This window comes from Aulonocara stuartgranti (genome assembly GCF_965226115.1).
Source record: "Aulonocara stuartgranti genome assembly, chromosome: 1".
Lineage (NCBI taxonomy): Eukaryota > Metazoa > Chordata > Actinopteri > Cichliformes > Cichlidae > Aulonocara > Aulonocara stuartgranti.
This window is the reverse complement of record NC_138939.1, coordinates 8,849,022-8,867,076: the sequence shown is the minus strand read 5'-3', so window position 1 is coordinate 8,867,076 and position 18,055 is coordinate 8,849,022. Positions and strand designations below refer to the sequence as shown.

General features: G+C 40.6%; 2 protein-coding genes across 2 annotated transcripts in view; both read right to left on the bottom strand.

Annotated features, from left to right (window-relative positions):
- tent4b (terminal nucleotidyltransferase 4B) overlaps positions 1-5,598 on the bottom strand; it is a 30,759-nt gene extending 25,161 nt beyond the window's left edge. The window contains exon 1 of the mRNA XM_082531578.1: positions 4,671-5,598. Within this exon, the coding sequence (XP_082387704.1) occupies positions 4,671-5,206 (536 nt within the window). The 5' untranslated portion in view covers positions 5,207-5,598. The remainder of the gene's footprint in view (positions 1-4,670) is intronic.
- Positions 5,599-8,235: 2,637 nt separating this feature from the next.
- On the bottom strand, positions 8,236-18,016 carry heatr3 (HEAT repeat containing 3). Its single transcript, XM_082538093.1, has 15 exons — positions 17,703-18,016; positions 17,408-17,580; positions 14,515-14,602; positions 14,087-14,187; positions 13,633-13,742; positions 13,234-13,374; positions 12,797-13,089; positions 11,343-11,433; positions 10,978-11,132; positions 10,601-10,683; positions 10,330-10,466; positions 10,111-10,199; positions 9,581-9,724; positions 9,337-9,513; positions 8,236-9,157 (listed from the first exon to the last, which is right to left on the bottom strand). Exons 1-15 carry the CDS (start codon positions 17,841-17,843, stop codon positions 9,044-9,046), a joined length of 2,037 nt encoding a protein of 678 aa, XP_082394219.1. The 5' UTR covers positions 17,844-18,016; the 3' UTR covers positions 8,236-9,043.
- Positions 18,017-18,055: the final 39 nt, after the last annotated feature.

Here is an 18,055-nt window from a genome sequence, read left to right as displayed (position 1 = left end):
CCCACCCATGCACGCCTAAAGACTAGCCAGCCAGCCCCCTGGCAACCACTTGTTGCGAGGGAAAAGTGTATTTCCCAACCAGTTGGTTAAATAGCAGCCTTGCGATTGCTTTGGTGACATATTGCTACAGTTGTACTTTGAATGGCAATGACGGATTGTCTAAGAAACACTGTCCAGCTACTCTCCAAGATGTAGTGAAACTGTGACGCAAACTGAACATGAAGAGGGTTCACCTTCAAAGTAAAAGCTGTGCCTTAGTAGTGTAGCCAACATTTTGCAAAATACAGAGCTTTTGCTTTGAAGGCAAGTAGGGCTGAACGATATATCGCATTTGCGATAATATCGCGACATGATCAAGTGCAATTTTCTAACCGCAAAGGCTGCGATTATACTCTGGACATGTCCAAATTCATGGGCTGCATCCTCCTGAGGCCGCATTTGTAGACCGATTACGTCACAGCGACGCGCCGAAGGCTGTCCAAATTACTACCATATCCCAGAATTCATAGCGCGGCCCAGCCAAACTCCAGTTTCCAGCAATGGCGGCCGCTACTAAGTTTTAAAATTACTCATACTAATCTTTCTGGGTCACAAAATAAACTTTTAACATATTTTCAGGCGAGAAAGTGGTTGTGTAAACATCAAATATCTGCTCGGTTTATCAAGATATCCCATATTTGCAAAAGTGCTTCGACGTTTTCAGAGGCGTCTGCTACCCACCAGCTCGACAGCTAGCCGGGAGCTCGAGGGTTACTGATGCGGCCGAGAACGGCACAACTCCCGGCACATCATTTTCAGATCACCGCGGAGTTTCGCTGCTCGGGTTAAACGTAATATATAAGTCACTTAGACAACCTAAAAATGTTATTGTTGGGCTTTTTTCAGTGTTTTGTTTGTTCGTGAGTAAATCGGTTTGGCTGAGATTAAAGTTATTAGATTAGATAAAATAAAACTTTATTAATCCCCCGGGTGGGTTCCTCCTTGGTTTTCACACAGCTGACTAAACGTCAAACAGAAAACTTATTAAACAGAAGTATGAGACAGTCGAGAATTTACACCAGTGTCTGGTTATATTTTAGATAGCAAGAAGCAGACGGCCGAGTTTATTAAACTCCACCGAGACAGCGGTGACGCTAATCAGAACTAGACCGTCCAATTTCACGCCTTTAAATTTTAAAGGCGTGTTTGTGTGTGTGTTTATACAATTGCTATTATGTTTGCACTTTATGTGTAATGTTACTGACTGCAGAGATCAGTAAGATGTGTGTATTTTTTATTTATTAGTTTTATTTATTTAATATTATTTTTTAATTGAATAACTGTCTAGTAGTTCACAGATGTCGAAAAACTGAGTGTGGTAAAGCCACTGATTTTGTTTATGTATATTTCTGCAATCTGCACATTGTACTGACTTTCATTTTAATGTTTACACCAGGGTTCCTTGTCAGCACTTTATGCTCAGATGTTTGTAAGCTAAAAATAAACTATTGTGTATGTTCAAATATACTGTTGTGATTGAAGAAGTTAAATAAAAATGTCAGTCATCAATTCATGCATCACCTCATGTCATCATAACAGAGGTCTGTCTTCCAGGAAAGAACAGTTTAAAATTAATGTAATATAGTATTGGCCATACTATATGATGTATTGCTTGTCTTTGTTTAATAATACAGAAGACAAAGACCTTAAAAAAAAAAAATAATCGCATCGCAATCGCAATATTGGGGCAAAAAAAAAAATCGCAATTAGATTATTTTCCATAATCGTTCAGCCCTAAAGGCAAGCATTCTCCTTTTCCAGTTTACCATCGTACCCTCTCAAGTTTTACTACTTCTGGGCTTAGAGTTAGTTAGTACGCTAAGATAAACATGAAACTCTATAGGCAAGTGTGCCAATCTCCAGGCAAAAAAATGAATCTACAAAAAAAAAAAAAAAAAAGGAAGAAATTGGTGAAACCAATTTCACCTAGCGACACACAGGAACTTGCCAACCAGTTGGAACATTTTTCCCCCTACCAACCAGTGGTTGTATCACATCCAATATGCCGGCCAAATCAAGAAATGTGCACATGACATAAATAAAATAGGACAAGCGGTCTTTGAAATCCCAGGTAACTACATCTCACAGTCAAAAACAGTAGAAAAGTATAGTCTTTTTAAGCAAGAACCAATCAGCCACAAGATACTCTTCTCATGAACAACATGACCATTAATGCTAGCACCCATGACAGCAGTGCTTTTTAAAGCCACTGATTTAAAAGTATATTCCATCTGTCTGACTCAAGGTGTTGCATTAGTGTGCTCCCAGGCTACAACTCCCTAGCAACAAAACATGTATAACAAGGGATATTTTACAGTGAACCATTCACATATACAGTAGCTCTGCACATGTTCATTTTCAAAATACATTTACTGTACTGCCATACATCACATTGGCCCTGTGATTTACTACAGTATGGTTAAACAGAAAGCCTTCCGTGGTGGTTGAAGTCCGATTCTGACTCTGAGGTTCAGGTTTTAGTATTAGCCCAGCTAATCACTAAGGAATGTCCTTAAGCAAACACAGAGCTACAATATTACTATAAATGAGAATCAGCCAAAGACTAAACTCCACACTAGGGTGTTCTGCTTGTCTGCACTTGCCTAACAGAAAGGGGTGGGAAAAGAGACAAACTTCTGCTCTTTAAGAAAAAGAAAATTAAAACAGAGCCCCACCCACCAAAATATTTCCCCACAGTGATCACATCTAAAAGAAACAAATGACAAGAATGAAAAGAAAAAGGCAAAAAGTTAATATAGGCAGTCTTCTCTCATTGAGTCATGTAGTTCAATACTGTAGACTAATGCTAGAAGACTAAATGTAGTAGGTAGGAACAACAATATAAGCCCGGCAATTTAAACATGCATGCTCTCTACGGAATCAAATCTCATTCTCAGTAAATGAAGTGAGTGTCTCTCAAATGAAGTGATAGTATAGTTTAGTAGCTGCCAGAATCTGCTTTGTGGAAATTATGAATCAAATAACTGCTGAAGTTAGCATTAAACTCCAGTATTTTTTCCCTTGCATATGAATAATGTTGGTACCCAAAGAGTCTTTGACCCCTCTCCAAAGGAAAAGCATTAGGACTATAATAAATATTTCAAAGACAACCAGATTTTAAGCAGGGTTTGTTTGTAAGCAGGGAAACAGACTGATTGCCATAACAATGCTATAACCATGTTGACTATCCATGAGTGCTGGTCAAAAATCACCACCAATGCCAAAAATTCTTTTAACTTGCATTTTCTTTTGCTTTCACAGTGCACTCTGTGTTAAAATACACCGTTGTTAGTGGCTAGAAATAACAGGAAAATAATTTAATTCCTTAAAAGGGGCTACAAACACTCCTTAGCTGTCCACAGACTAACAGCACTTATGATCACACTCCGCAGGCTAATAGAAATCCACAGCGACACTAACTAAAAGGCCACTTCACAACCACAATCGTAGTATAGCATCCATACAGCAGATTTGATCTACCATCAGCCCAGGTTAGCCAACCTGTTTCGAGTTGATTTGCATTCCTTCACCTTGTATTTGTCAGTGTCATGATGTTATTCTTTACCTTTGCAATTTGTCCTCTGTCATATCTTTCACCCTCTGAGCATTCTGAGTACACCAGCATTGAATGCCATTAACTGTTTGTCCTCTCTTTCTCCTTGTACTGCAGGTGTGTTTGGCTCAAGAGCAGAAGGCTTTTGATCTGCAGTTACTGACCCCCACCAACTTACTGACTTTTTATTGTACTGTTTGTCATTTCTCCATTTTCCTTCTCTTTGCTTCCCTCTCATAACCAGTTGAAGTGGTCTGTTTCTTCCAAAGGTTCGTTTCTATTAAAGGAGTTTTCGCCTCCCCACTTTCGCCTAAAGTTGTTGGTGAACGCAAACATGAACTTTACCCAGCAACAGTAATGAGTACGTATAAGAACAAGACTGGGTACACTTATCACTTAACCTAAATGATCACTATAATGTTCTAAATACTACAGAGACTCATATGGTGTTGAATATTTATCCAGAACCACGTAGAATCGAAATAATAATTAGACTGTAACAAGGAGCTGGTCATCGATATGCAAACCATAGAGCTTAACACCGACTCTAAGTCTCTGCAACTTTGGAGGGATAAAAAGCCATTCTTCCACAATATACTTCCTTATTTTGGTGTTTCATGATAGTGGCAGAGAGCACTATCAAACTTTTTTTCTTTTAACTCTGGACTGCAAAGGAGATACCATATGATTTTGGCCAAGGAGCCATGTGAACTCACGCCACTCCCACCACAGCACCTTTTCATAACCTTATATAATAGTCTTAAATAAGGTGCCTTTCAACCAAAAGTATTAAATTTTATGCTCAAATGAGCCTTAATGCAATTAGAAAACATTGCACATGGTTGCCCAACACGATAGGTGGAGCTGACAAAGTGGGTGGGGATGGGATCTGACAGCCTCAATTATCTCAGCATGCAGGTGTTCAAGTTAGGCTTTAAATAAACAAATAAATAAAACACTGCAGGTGAACACCTACTTGGGGTTGGCTTACACATTCACACCCTCATTAAGGGGTCCAATACAGTAAAATAATTTATAAAGGTTCTCTCTTTTCCAACTTCGTTAAACTCTTTCTTACCCTATAATTCCCTCCGAGTAGTTCCTTTCTTTCCATGGCGTGCCCGTGTAACCAACATATTCTTTGTTGTCACCGTTTAAGATGACACTGAATCCGAAAGTGCTAGCTTTGTTGTCCCTTTTTCTTTTGGGGGGCTGTCCGTCCGTGACTCTGCTAACAGCGACCCCGCTGCCGTGCTGTTGCTGCCCTCCTCCACCGACACCGCCCGTACCAACGACTCGGCTGTTGTGGTTGCTGTTAGTTTCGAGTGGTATGAAGTCCCCCTGTACTGTCAATTCTCCATCCCCCATCGGGGCCGACATCCCCTGAGTCTTGGCTTCTCCGATGCCGCTGCTTTTTGTATCGGGTGCCTCGTTTCCTTCTGCGACGACGGCTCCCGACACCCCGTTAACGTTAGCTTTTGGGCTCGATACAGTAGTGTAGCTGTTATTCACGTACAAGTAGCCAATCCTCTGTGTCATCTCCCAAATCTGCATCCACAGGTTGTTAGCGGGTCCACGTTGTTCTGGTTGGAACCAGGCGATCCTCGGATCCATCAAATGACACTGTAGGCAAACCGCCCCCCCGCCACCACCGAGCAATGCTCAGCTCGTGTGCAGCTAGCCAGGTCGCTGGCTAACGTTAGCTAGCCTGCTGTAGCCTCGTTATAGCTGCTGCCCGTTACTTCTAGAATCTACTTTTTTTTTAAAAGAAAAAAAAAAGAAAAACAACAGGCTCCCTTGTAGTAACGATGAAGACAGTTTTCGACCCAAAAACATCCACAGCAAATAAGTCAAGAGCCTGAATCAAGTATTAAAAACGGTAGCTCAAGCCAAAGTTGTAGCAGAAGACTGGAAAAACGTGCAGGCACCGCTGGTAGAAGTACCTCTCTGACCCTTTCCTCCAGATCGTGGGTCCCTCAATGGCGGCGTGTATATCTGTACTTCGCATGCGCGGAGCGAGTGAAAAGGGGGCGGGCAGTGTTGTTACGCAACGGACGACTATTTTTTTTGTTACATAATAGCGTCTGATTCTCCTTATTTGATTATTATAATGGGAGAAAACGTGGGAAACGCGTGACATATAGTGCATAAATAACACAACTCAATTTAGTTAATTTAAAGATAAAACTAATAATTAAACCAACTTTGAGAACAGAAACTCGGGACATATTTGAAAAAAAATTGAAAAAAAACGAATGTTTAATATAGAATTATTTATCTTATAAAATGTTAAATTGACAGGGGGAAAATTTTCAAGAAAAAAACAGCCTTCCTACTCCTTATTATTAACTTACATCTTAGCATACATACGAAACAAAACCTTATTGAGAGCCTTGCTTTTTAAAAAATAAAATTATGCTGAATGTTACAGACACCCTGGATTTTCTTTGATATTGCCTTTTCTTACCATTAATTGCACCTTTTTAAAATAATGCTAAAGAAAATACCTTCTAATTCATTCATCCATTCTGTAGTAAAAACAGACACTTTGAGCAAAGTAGACTTGTACTCATACCAATACACTGTCTAGCATCCCACTTGCTGTATGAAATCAAACACTTTACTAATTTGGGGTTGCTGATGTCAAAATTCATACTCAATTTGCTCTACAGTCATGTTATTTCACAAGTGGCAATTGTAAATACGATATGAAAAGATGGGGTTTTTTCTATTTATATGCTCCACTACATCCAAACATTGACGAAACATCAACGATTTAATGAAAAGGGCATACTTTGTTCATGTTTTGGATGACAGTGGGTGATCAAGACAAGCCATAGGCATCTCATTCAGTTTGCAGGGTGTGTGTCAAGAGGGAAAGAGAAAAGACTTGTGTTTTGGTATTCCAGTCTAATCAAGGGAGCCACAAAAACACTTTGACAACTGCCACTTCAGTTTAATCAATATATTTCTAGATACAGTTCCAAAACAAAATAATTTATTGTTTACCTTAACCAGGCATCAGTAATGAGACCTGTACATCCTCCAGATTAAATACCACCTCACATTTTTACTGGCTCAGGTAATGAGAGGGAAGAGTCTGATGGGGTTTTTCTTTTCTCCAGAGCCACAACATTCTAATGATTTTGAAGATTCTAGTAGCTTATTTGTTGCCTGGTCATTTTGTACATACATGTACAAGATTTTAATCTGCTGAAGGAAGCAGCTGCGTTACTTTGGTCTAGCATCAACTGAGAGGTCAAAAGCCATCTTAAAGTGTATCCTACTGTATAATAGCCATTATGGTCAATTGGTCATTCTGTGCAATTAAAAGAAGGCTATGCAAATATACAAATTGTGTTGGAGAAGCTGAAATACAATGAGCGCAAACAGGTCATAAGCGAAGAAAAATTTATTTGCTTTTTTGTGACAAAACTATGAGACTGAATATTTTTATAGGCATTTTTAACTGAATTGAACAAGGTAATAATGTTTTTTCTGGAAATCAGAAAATATTTTATATTTTGATGCAGGGCAGCAATAATCACCCAGTGTGTTTAAGTACTCATGCAGAGTAAATATAGTTCACAACAATGCAAACCATGATTTAACAGCTTACAGATGAAGATGCAATATAAACTTCTAACCAGGCAATTTAAAAAAAAAGGGGGTCACTATTAATGTCTTTTTCAGCTAATCTAATAAATGATTCTACAAAATCTCAATCGTGGCTCAAGAGTTGGGCGTTCGCCTTGTAATCGGAAGGTTGCCGGTTCGAGCCCCGGCTTGGACAGTCTCGGTCGTTGTGTCCTTGGGCAAGACACTTCACCCGTTGCCTACTGGTGGTGGTCAGAGGGCCCGGTGGCGCCAGTGTCCGGCAGCCTCGCCTCTGTCAGTGCGCCCCAGGGTGGCTGTGGCTACAATGTAGCTTACCATCACCAGTGTGTGAATGTGTGCGTGAATGGGTGGATGACTGGATATGTAAAGCGCTTTGGGGTCCTTAGGGACTAGAAAAGCGCTATATAAATACAGGCCATTTACCATTCAAATCTTATAAAAAGTTCCCATACTCAGTTTTCAAATTCCCAAAAGCATTTTATTGATCAATTCCAATACTTAAAAATATATATGCTGGTCTTTGAATATTTGTTATGGAGGGAGTCAAGGTAGCTGTTGCAACATACTATGAATATTATTTAAGGTCAGTAAATTGCTCAGTCAGCATCCACCATACCTCGAACCCACGTACGCTCCATGTGGAACATGGGGGTAGCTGAATGGTTTGATGAGTAGGAAAATGATGCGAGTCACATGCTGTGGGGGTTTTGTAGTCATTAGATTTCAAATCCTCTGTGACTTGTCCTAAATCACCTATGAGTGATTTAGGACCAACAAGGCTATGCTCTCAACCACCATCATCAAAACACAACATGAGGGAAAATATTTTGGAGGCACGTTTAGTCCCTTCAGTAGATTTCCAGAGATTTGCAGGCAGCATGCCAGTATATATTGAAGCAGTCCAACACCTTATGAAGACAAATTAATTGAGATTGAGATATATTATCTCAGTGTTTCTACCAGTTTGTATTTGGAAAGTCATGGAAAGATTCCTGAAATGGTTCACATAATGCAAAAGAAGAACATTGAAGAAAAAAAAAAATATCAGGGTTTATTTCAAAAAGGGTACCGGTATTCCTTCACAGCCTGATGACATATTCACACATTAATTTCATTTTTACTGAAATAAGCAAGTTTATGGATATTTTGTTGAAAAAGTCTAAGAAACCACTGCAAGAATAGCTAACAAGCTTTACGTGAATTTTTGTCAGTCACGTATGATGATATTCAAATTATGACCAAAACAGGGAATTCTGGGATTTAGACAGTTCAGATCTATGTATAATTTTACTGACAGATTAAACAAAATCTACAAAATTTACCATCAATCTCCTTCAATTACTGAAAAAATGTGTATGCAGACCAGTGTCTTCATTGGAAAAAACAACAACTTAGAATTCCAAAGTACAATGCAAAGTACAATAAATGCCATCAATATAATCCCCCTCATAATTATACAGATACTTTGAATAGATCAGCATTCTTGTGGAAGTACTGCAAACACCAACGTCAAGCCCGCTGGATTCAAAGAAGGATGCCCATAAGAAAAGTTGGTGTCAGATCCCACACCTGATCTTTCAAAAATGTTTCAATCAGACATGAAAATACAAACACAGTCTCAAAATTGTTTAAAGTTTAATTTAGGTGGGGAAAAAACCTGCCAACTCCAGCATACAATAACGGTTATTACATTCCCTTCGCTCTGCACAACAAACAGTAAACCATCATTTAAAGAATATAAACATAAATACTTGTTGGTTTCACAACCATATTCTGTCTCGTTCTATGCTCCTGCTAGCATATTTGTCCAAATCAAACAGGCTTTTATAGTCCTCATTTTTTCAACACCTTCTCCAGATAACCAATAAATCTTCTCAGGTTCACTCTGATGTTATCCAGCACACACAGCTGCTGAGGGCTGTATTTGCCTTTTCCTTCTTTACGAATCTGGTAGTGGAAAAAAAAAAGAATTGTTATTCAAAGGAGAATTCACACAATGCAGTGGCGAGATAAGAAAAAAATAAAGGTGCTTCGTATATTTCCAGGGGAGAAAAAAAAAAAAGCATAGCTGATATTGAGAAATTATCAAGCACACAGATCAGTAAAGATGAATTTATCTTTGGTACCTTGGTCTTGAAGACAGGCTGTAGTGCCTTCAGTGCAGGCAGCAGACTGATGTTTTTTGCAGCTGTCTCTGCCTCCTCTCCATCCGCAAACACATCAAACAAAGCATCAAGGGCTTCTCCATTTACAACGAGTTCAGGATCCTTTGTGGCAACTTGAAGCAACGCATTTCCGATCATCTGTGGAAGAAGAGGTTCTTAGAGGAAGAACAACTTTTCCAAAAGAATAAATGAGAGAAAGAGATACCTGCAGGGTTTCTGCAGTGCCCTTCTCTTTGGCTAATGTGCTGCCAGTGATGCCAAGAATGGCGACGGCGTTGACCCTCACGCTGACAACATCACAGCGGGTGGCCGTTTCGCTCAAGCTCATCAGCTGCTGGGGGGTCATACACTAGCAAAAACAAAAGCCAAACACATAGATACTGAGCTGTCAGGAACAAAAACTGTCAACAGAAGCAAGTGTGAAGTGGCAGTGGATTTTAAAGTTCAGTTCAAGGCGGAAATTTTACATTCAGGTCTGTTTTTATGCAGTTACCAAAGACGGAACTAACATATGGAGTATTATTCAACCTGTACACTCCTGTCATGTGTTCTGCAGCCATGATAAGACTATATAATTAGGCACAGGGAAATGTAGAATCAAGCATTTTTATCATTTACCCTCAGCTAGCAGCTAAAAGTCGGGATACCTCGACCTCGGCTGCACAGACTTTGACCTCTTTTTGTAATCACCAAAACTGATTTAGCTGTTTATTTAAATAGTGGCGTCTTATCTACCTGTGGGATATTTTTGGAGGCAATCATCTGTAAAAGAGATCGCATGGCGCTGATGACAGCCTCTAGAAACTCCTCGTCTTTGGGAATCTCTGAAAGAAACATAGTTTCGATTTGTAGTTTCCTTTCTCACAAATGCATACTCACTTTTTTGCCTTCTTTAAATAGAAAAATAACAAATGGTACTATAATACTGCAGAAGAAGTTTTATTAATGTGAGACCTGGAGCACCAAAGACCATAGAGGAGAGATGCTGTGCTGCTTCCTGCAGGGCTGTTGCACCACCCAAAGACTCTGCATCCATGGTGGAGAGGATACTGTGGAGGCAAGTCAGTGCCCGGGATTGAACGCGCTCCATCCTAAAAAGAAGGTGAGACTTTTTATTTAAAAATTTAGAGACTTAAAAAAAAAAAAAAATTATTTATAAATGAGAAAGAATAAAGATAGTTAAACTCAGACAGTGAAGTTCAATGGAAGAAGAGAGGAGGATTACTTTTTTATCAGGCCTCTCCAGGAGGGATTTTGATGGCACAAATTCACAGTTTCCTTTTTAGGGAACTCTGTTTTCTTCAGAACCTTAAAAACAGGAAAATATGGAATATTATGGCAGCCCTTTTACATTTGGGAGTGGCTGCGTAGGTGCATATAAACTGTATGTGAAAGTGAGTTCTCTATGAAACTGCACAAACAACGCAATCCATTCAGCCTGGGGGAGAAGATGGGTGAGGTTCACCACATAATCCATCTAATCTGAAATTTGTATTTACAGCAATGCAAGCTAAAATGACAGCTTAACAACATTCACAAGCGCGTCAAAGCTTTGATGATGAACTGGCTGAGATGTGACTGAAGAATCAGACTGTCATTTGCCTTTTGTGGTATGCTGTGGTTGATCAAAGCCCCATGAACTTCAGCTGACAAGCACAATGGAGACATCAGATTGGACACTCCATCACAAAGACCATCGGGACCCATGTCACTTTCATCACTGCTTGATTCCTCCTCCCACTCGTCATCAGAAGGGTCTGAACATATGCACACACAGAGAGTTAATTAGAGAAATTAACAATGAAGATTTTTTTTTTTTAATGTTCTCAAATGAGACCTTTGTGTGCATTTCTTGCTATAACAGTTTCTCCGATAGACAAACACATAGTTGGTGACTGTGTCATAGGAAATCTATTTGATGAAAAGTGCCTGGGGTCAGCATGGCTGTCCGTGGCCACACCACTCACCGTCAGAGCAGCACATGTTGACGATGATCTCCAAGGACGTTTGCTGGGCTGTCAGCAAGGCCGTTGCCTCCCTCAGCTCCTCCTTCCCCCTCTGGACAAAAACAATCAGCCATGTGAGTCAACATTCTACTAAAACAATGCCTTTTAGCACTCTTATCACCCAGTCTGGGTTCAGCTGACTGCCACAAAGAAAAATAATTCTACAGATGCATTCCACTATGTCCTTCTTGCGGTGCAGTGAGCATTAAAACCCAGTTCAAGGGTGTTGCTCCTGAAGGAATAAGTGTAAAACTGTGTTTGCATGATAAATAAATGGTTTACCCCAGATGAATCTTTATACTAGTACACTAGAACAACCCAAACAACCCGCAATATTAGAGGGTATTCTGGTACGTCACCATGAATGTCACCCACAATCCTAGGGCCTCGGCTCTGACTGAGCTTAGAGGGACAGCTCTGTCTCGCCGGAGTCAGGTCTGGGGACTGTCAACTTGGTGGAAGCCACAAGTTGGTCCTCAGCTGAACCTTGTTGGGTGTCCCTAATCTGCTCCCCCCTAAACCCGACAGTTTGTCTGCCCTGTCGCTCTGGCTCACATTTCAGCGTGACTCACACACCACCTTTTCACCAGGCATTAATGTGCACCTCAAAAACAAAACAAAGAAACCCTAACAACAAAAAACTTGAAACCAAATTGAGATTAACCCTTTAAAACACCTGAGAAATGGCCCTAAACTTTGACTTATGAGTCATTAGAACCCCAACCCTAATCACTTAAAATTGGTCTAAAAAAAGCCAAATGAAAGTAAGTCAGTTTTCTTCCAGTGAAAAATGCATAATAAGAGCCATAAACTCTTCTACCCCAAATGCCCTCTGTCAAGTACTGAATGAGCCAATAGGCAGCCACCAATGGTTTTACTTTAAGGGATCATTACAGCATCATGTACACCATGTTATAATTAAACCTTAATCAAAATGATACTTTATTTTTGCAGTGGATGCTTACATTGGAATTTTGAGTTTTAAAAAGCTTTGCTTCAGGTAGAATATACTTTTTGTTCAGCATAATTGCAAACATTTGCATTTTTACAGTTGAAAACACTTGTCCACGCTCTCGTGCAAAACAGAGCGTATGCTCTGTGCTGATGAATAAATTAGAAGACAATGTGCATATAATAAAATAATACTGGTCAATATCTCAGACTATTTTACATACGAGTGGAAGAATGCAAATGGCAATACATAAGGGTTTACTGATTTCAACCTCTATGCCCAGAGGCCCACAGGCTGAAAGTACAGAATTTTAATACTAAGCAGAGCATAATTAATTCAATGCATATATAACGGATCAGACAGTTTAGAGGTATGAAACAGCCAATTCCTCAACTGTAACTGTCCTTGCTTTGGTTTTCTTAACTCTAAATGGGCCTAAGAGATTGCAAGAGTTAATACGTACAGGCAAGAGGTCAGAGAAGTCATTATCAACTTTTGCAGCTTTTCCATTCCTCTTCTGTTTAGGTGCTTCCTCCTCTTCAATCATCTCCTCCTCAGCGAGCTCTTCTGGAGCTTGGCCCTCTATGTCTGACACAGCTGGGGCGTTTCTGTGGCGAAGCTCCTCTGCTTGTCTAAGTTCAGGTATTAGCATACCTGCATCCAAATCCAGGCATTGTGATAAGGTAGCTACCACAGCGTTGACGGTCTCGGCCTGACGAGCAGCAGGCAGACTACTCTTCATGTTCCACAGCGTACCTGAGCAACACATCAGACAGAGTTCAGGCTCAGGAAGGGGTATGACACATTACAATTTACAGACTCCTGTGCTGGTCAATTTGTCTAATTGTGGTTAAGTTTAGAACAACAACAAAAAAAGACATGAAAAGGGACAAATTGTACCTGCAGCCAGTGTCCTGAGGAGAGTTTGTGTCACGCCTGGTTGAGATGACAGCAGCACATTCTCCAGGGCTCCGAGCACAGCAGTGTTCATGCTACAAAGCAGCTCTGGGTTATCCTCAGTCACAGTGTGCAAACAGTGAGCTGGGGAACACACAGAGGAGAGTGTGTTTAAAAGCTGAAACTGGGCACAAAAGCTACAAGCTAGCTTTGTTCTTGGAGTTCCTTGCTGGTGTTAGAACCATATTAATAGCACAGATGTGTTAAGCATCCTGTCAGTACTTGTTAGAGGTGTGTCGCCTAATAAATGAAGATGGTTAGAGAACACCTACAAAATGTACACCTTTATTTAATAAAATCTCAATGTTAAATAGCAAATAAGAATAAATGCTTTAGACATACCAGCAGATATGGCTAGTTCCAGGTTGTGTGGGTGTTTCTCCAGGCACTGAACAACCACATCCAAGAGACCGGATTTGTTAAACACAGACAACGCCTGGCTGCTGCTTTCACTGAAAGACAAACAAATAATACAAAGCATGCCTAGGTCAATAAGAGTGATTTATCAGAGACGATGTCAGAAAACTAAATTCAAGGAATAAACTCACAAATATATGGGGTTTTCTGGATTTCTTTTACTTTTATGTAGTTACTAGACATAGAATACCCTCATGAGCTGATCATTAACCAACAGCAAAGGACAGGTGAATGGATGATGTTTTGGCATGTCCCCAAAGATTTTACAGTCAGACCCATAGCAAGACCTGGCTGATTATGTATGTGGCCAAACTGACCTTTCTGAGCCAATAATAATTTTTTAAAAAGCCTTCTATGAAAACAAATAAGGTCAACTTACCACAGATTCCACAGCAAGTGTACAGCTTCATTGGCTACATCCTCCACTGCATTACTTTGGTCTTTCATCGACACAATGGCACTTTCAAAGCCAGCACAGCACTGGAAAGCAAATGTGTTGCAAATGTGAACAGAACAAGTAAAACAGGTCTCAATTTTCCAATCATTCATCTGAACATATTTAGATCATTTCTGACCCTCAAAAATTTGAGAAACTTTTTATGGCTAATTTAAGTTACACAAAGGCCAACACTGAGCTTGGATTTGATGCCATTTGATTCAGTGTCCACTTATATATAACCACAACTATATTTGCTCTGAGATACAAACTAATTGCTGAGGATATTATAGCTTGATGTTGCTGTAACAGCTGCTGATGGGGAGCAACTGAAGTGATGCGGTGAGCGAAAAGCAGCGATGGAGTCTCACCTCTCTAAGCAGTGCTGTCAAAGGAGTCATGATGTCGTGCTTCACCATGTCCTCACACACCTCCTGACCTCCACATGCACTCAGATTCCTGTCAAGGGAAGACACACACAGACGCACAGTCATCAGTCACTCAGAGGAGACTCGCGGTCAGAGATGCTGTTTGTAATTGTGTGTGTGTGTGTGGGAGAGGAAAGCAGAGGGGTGGGGGGGAGCCGGGAGATCCACTGTGAGCAATGGTTTTGTTTTGATTTCGAGGAGACAAAATGCTATTTAGGGTTTACTGAAAGGCCTCAAATCAGACTAGAGGTTAATATCAATATGACACAGTACTGTACTCATCATGCACAGCATGGTATTACGCACAATGTACAATACTGTGCAAAAGTCTTTTCTTTTTTTGCCAATCAGTGCCTTATCAGATGGTGTTGCAAAGGGATACAATACTTTTCTGCATTTGTAATTTCACAGCCAGGACCATATTTTACAGATGGCTGTAGACACTCACTGCTGTACCTCCCTCCCTGTACATATTGACAATTTGAAACAAAAACATTCAAATTTATATATCCATCTATATCTATTAGACCTGTTGCCACTTATTTTCATTCCAGTTCTTGTGTGATTTGGCATGTCTTAGCCTTTTCTCCCTTAAGAATGTCTTCTTGCCAGCCAAACCTAAACTGAGACCATTTCTTATGAGACCTTAGTGAACAGGAAATTGATTAACTAAAAGGCCAGATGTACTTCTCACATCTGTACTGGATTTGTTTTATTTCTTAAGGACATCACTTTCTGATACCGTTTCATTTGCTGTAAGCCTTACACTTCTTCTGTCATCCTCACACTTCTTTTTAAATAGCTATTTGGGAATGAACTTGTTGGTGCAAAAACACTATTTTAAAAAAAGCCTGGAAAACTATTGATCAAGCCCACTTTAAACAAAATGGCAAGCAAGGCTGTCACCTTGTAAGAAAAATTTAAAGAAATAAGGGGTGGCTCAAGACTTTTGCACTGGATAAGTACTAGAAACATTCTGTGAGGTTTAATGCAGTCGTCTCACAGCAGAAAGGTCCTTGGTTCTTCTGCCCAACTGTGAAGATTTCTGTGTGAAGTTTGGATGTTCTCCTTGTGTCTGTGTGGCTTCTCTCTGGATAATCCAGTTTCTTTCCACAGTCCCAAGACATCCACAGTAGGTTAACTTGTGATTTCTAAACTGGTTGTCTGTCTGTCTGTGTTAGCCCTATTAGACTGCTGACATGTTCAGGCTACATCTCAGCTTTCACCCCATAACACCTGGGATAGGCTCCAGTCCACTCATGACTCTGAGGTGGATAAGCAGTTAAGAAAAGGGATGCGTAGATGGGTTTAGGCAAAGCAGCTCCCTGGATAGTGTGTAGAAGTCAACAAATGCCACCCACTCAGAGGTAAACGCACTGGACTATGAGCTGTGCTATTTGTATTCTTATATGCACCTCTCTCTGTGAAGCCCGAGAAAAGTTCAGTTCTGTAACACCACACTGACTGAAGTGATTGGAAGAAAAGAGCCACGATTACATTTTCTAATGTTTTCCAGGGCTTTTGTAGACACATTTCTTAGCTTTCTGCATTTTCTGTTGCAGTATCAACAGTGCTCACTAAAAACTAGCACACAATACATGTATTATGCATATAAGCAAAAAGCACGTGTAGCTGTATGTGTAACTAAAATATATATAAGGGAGCCAAATGAAACGGCACAATGTGACTCATTTTATTTATTTATTTATTATCCAATAACACACTTTTAAAAACTGCAGAAGCATGTGACTGACAACTGACTTCCCTCTACCTGCACCTGACTTTCTTCACAGCAGGAAAAGCACTAACATTACTAATGTCAAGTAGTAATCTGGGGCACACAAATGGGAGAGAAATTAAGGCATGTGGTCAAGCAATAAACGTCCTCACTTGCTGTAATCGAGAGAAGAAAATATTAAAAGCATTGTCTTGCTAGCATAAACAACCTCTTCTTGATGATTCTCACTCCATCGCAAAGTATCTACATACAACTACACTGTTAACCAAAGGAGGTTTAAACAGCCAGAATGATAATGTGAGGGTCTCACACCTGCCACTGAAACAACTCTGGCAACAACCCATGCCAGGAACTGGCTCTTTGAGGTTTTCAGCAAGTTTCATTAGCTCTTCTGTTAGCAACAATTTGCTGCCCATGGAGCCTTGGGCACCCACAACTCATCATCTGTTTGCCAGTTGTGGGCCCTTTAATTTGTCACATCATCCATAACCATGGGCTGAGCTTCCACTGCTATGCTGATGATACACAGTTATCATCAGGATAACAGTCACTTCCCTCCTCTGTGCCTTGTAAACTGCCTAAAAGACATCAGAATTTGAATGTCAGCAAACTTTTTCAAATTGAACAACAATAAAAATGAACTCTTGGTTGTGGTTCCCAATTCAAAGCTCGAGAAGAGGGAGGTCTCTGGAGGTCAACAACATCAAATCTGCCTCTAAGTCTGCCTTCCAGCACTTCAAGAACACATGTCCATACTAAAACCTTTATTCTCAAACTCTGCAGCTGGCACCCTCCCTCATGCCTCATCACCTCCTACTTTAACTACGCCAATGATGTTCTGTTTTGGTCGACCATCCCTATCCTTATACCTCCACCAGAGACTGCCACTTCTCTTGTGCCCTTGCTCATACAAATCACTGCAAACTGACAACACAGAAAAGTTCAAATATGTTTTATGATGACCCCAGCACTAAAATGGCCTATTCTAGCAAAAAAAAAAAATAGGTCACACGTGTTGATTACTTGTTAGATGACCCCAGTGATCCAGGTCTTCGTCAAGTGACAGGAACCCAGATTATTTGTTACACCCAGACTCACCTGAGAGCTCCAGTGGCAGTCTCTCTGACAGCCAGGCTCTGGTCCAGCAACATGGGACCCAGGCGCCTAACAGCATCCCTCTGGAGGAAACCCGGAATGGTCTGACTCTGCTGCACCACCCGAGAAATACTGGCACATGCAAACTCTCGCACATCAGCGCTGGGACTCTGCAACTATAGGAAACGTGTTTAAAAGCACGTGACACCAGCTATTCAAAATGTTAGAAACTGCAAAAATAGGAGCTCTTAAACTCAAAGTTAGAAACATTCGAAGAAGAAGCAGTGTATATTCCTACTTTCTCAAGCAACTCCGCAGCTGGACAGCTATCATCACCATGCTCTTCCTCCTCACCGTCTCCTTCCTTCACCACAGTCACCGGCAGCCCGACCGAGTTGAACTGCGGACGTTTAAACTTAGTGGTTTTACTTTTACCCATTTCACGTGATTATTAAAGTGCGAGTTGCGCGTATAACGCGGCGTTTACTCCCCTCTTCTTTTCTCTGACACTGAGTTTGTTGCGGATCAAACACACGCTCCGGCTTCTGCCTTGTTGGAGGCCATGTGGAAGACTGTTCCCTGCCGTAAAGTGTTGGTTGCTAAGAGAAAGCACGACGCTGTCGCAAAAGCGCACAAGCTACGCATGTGACA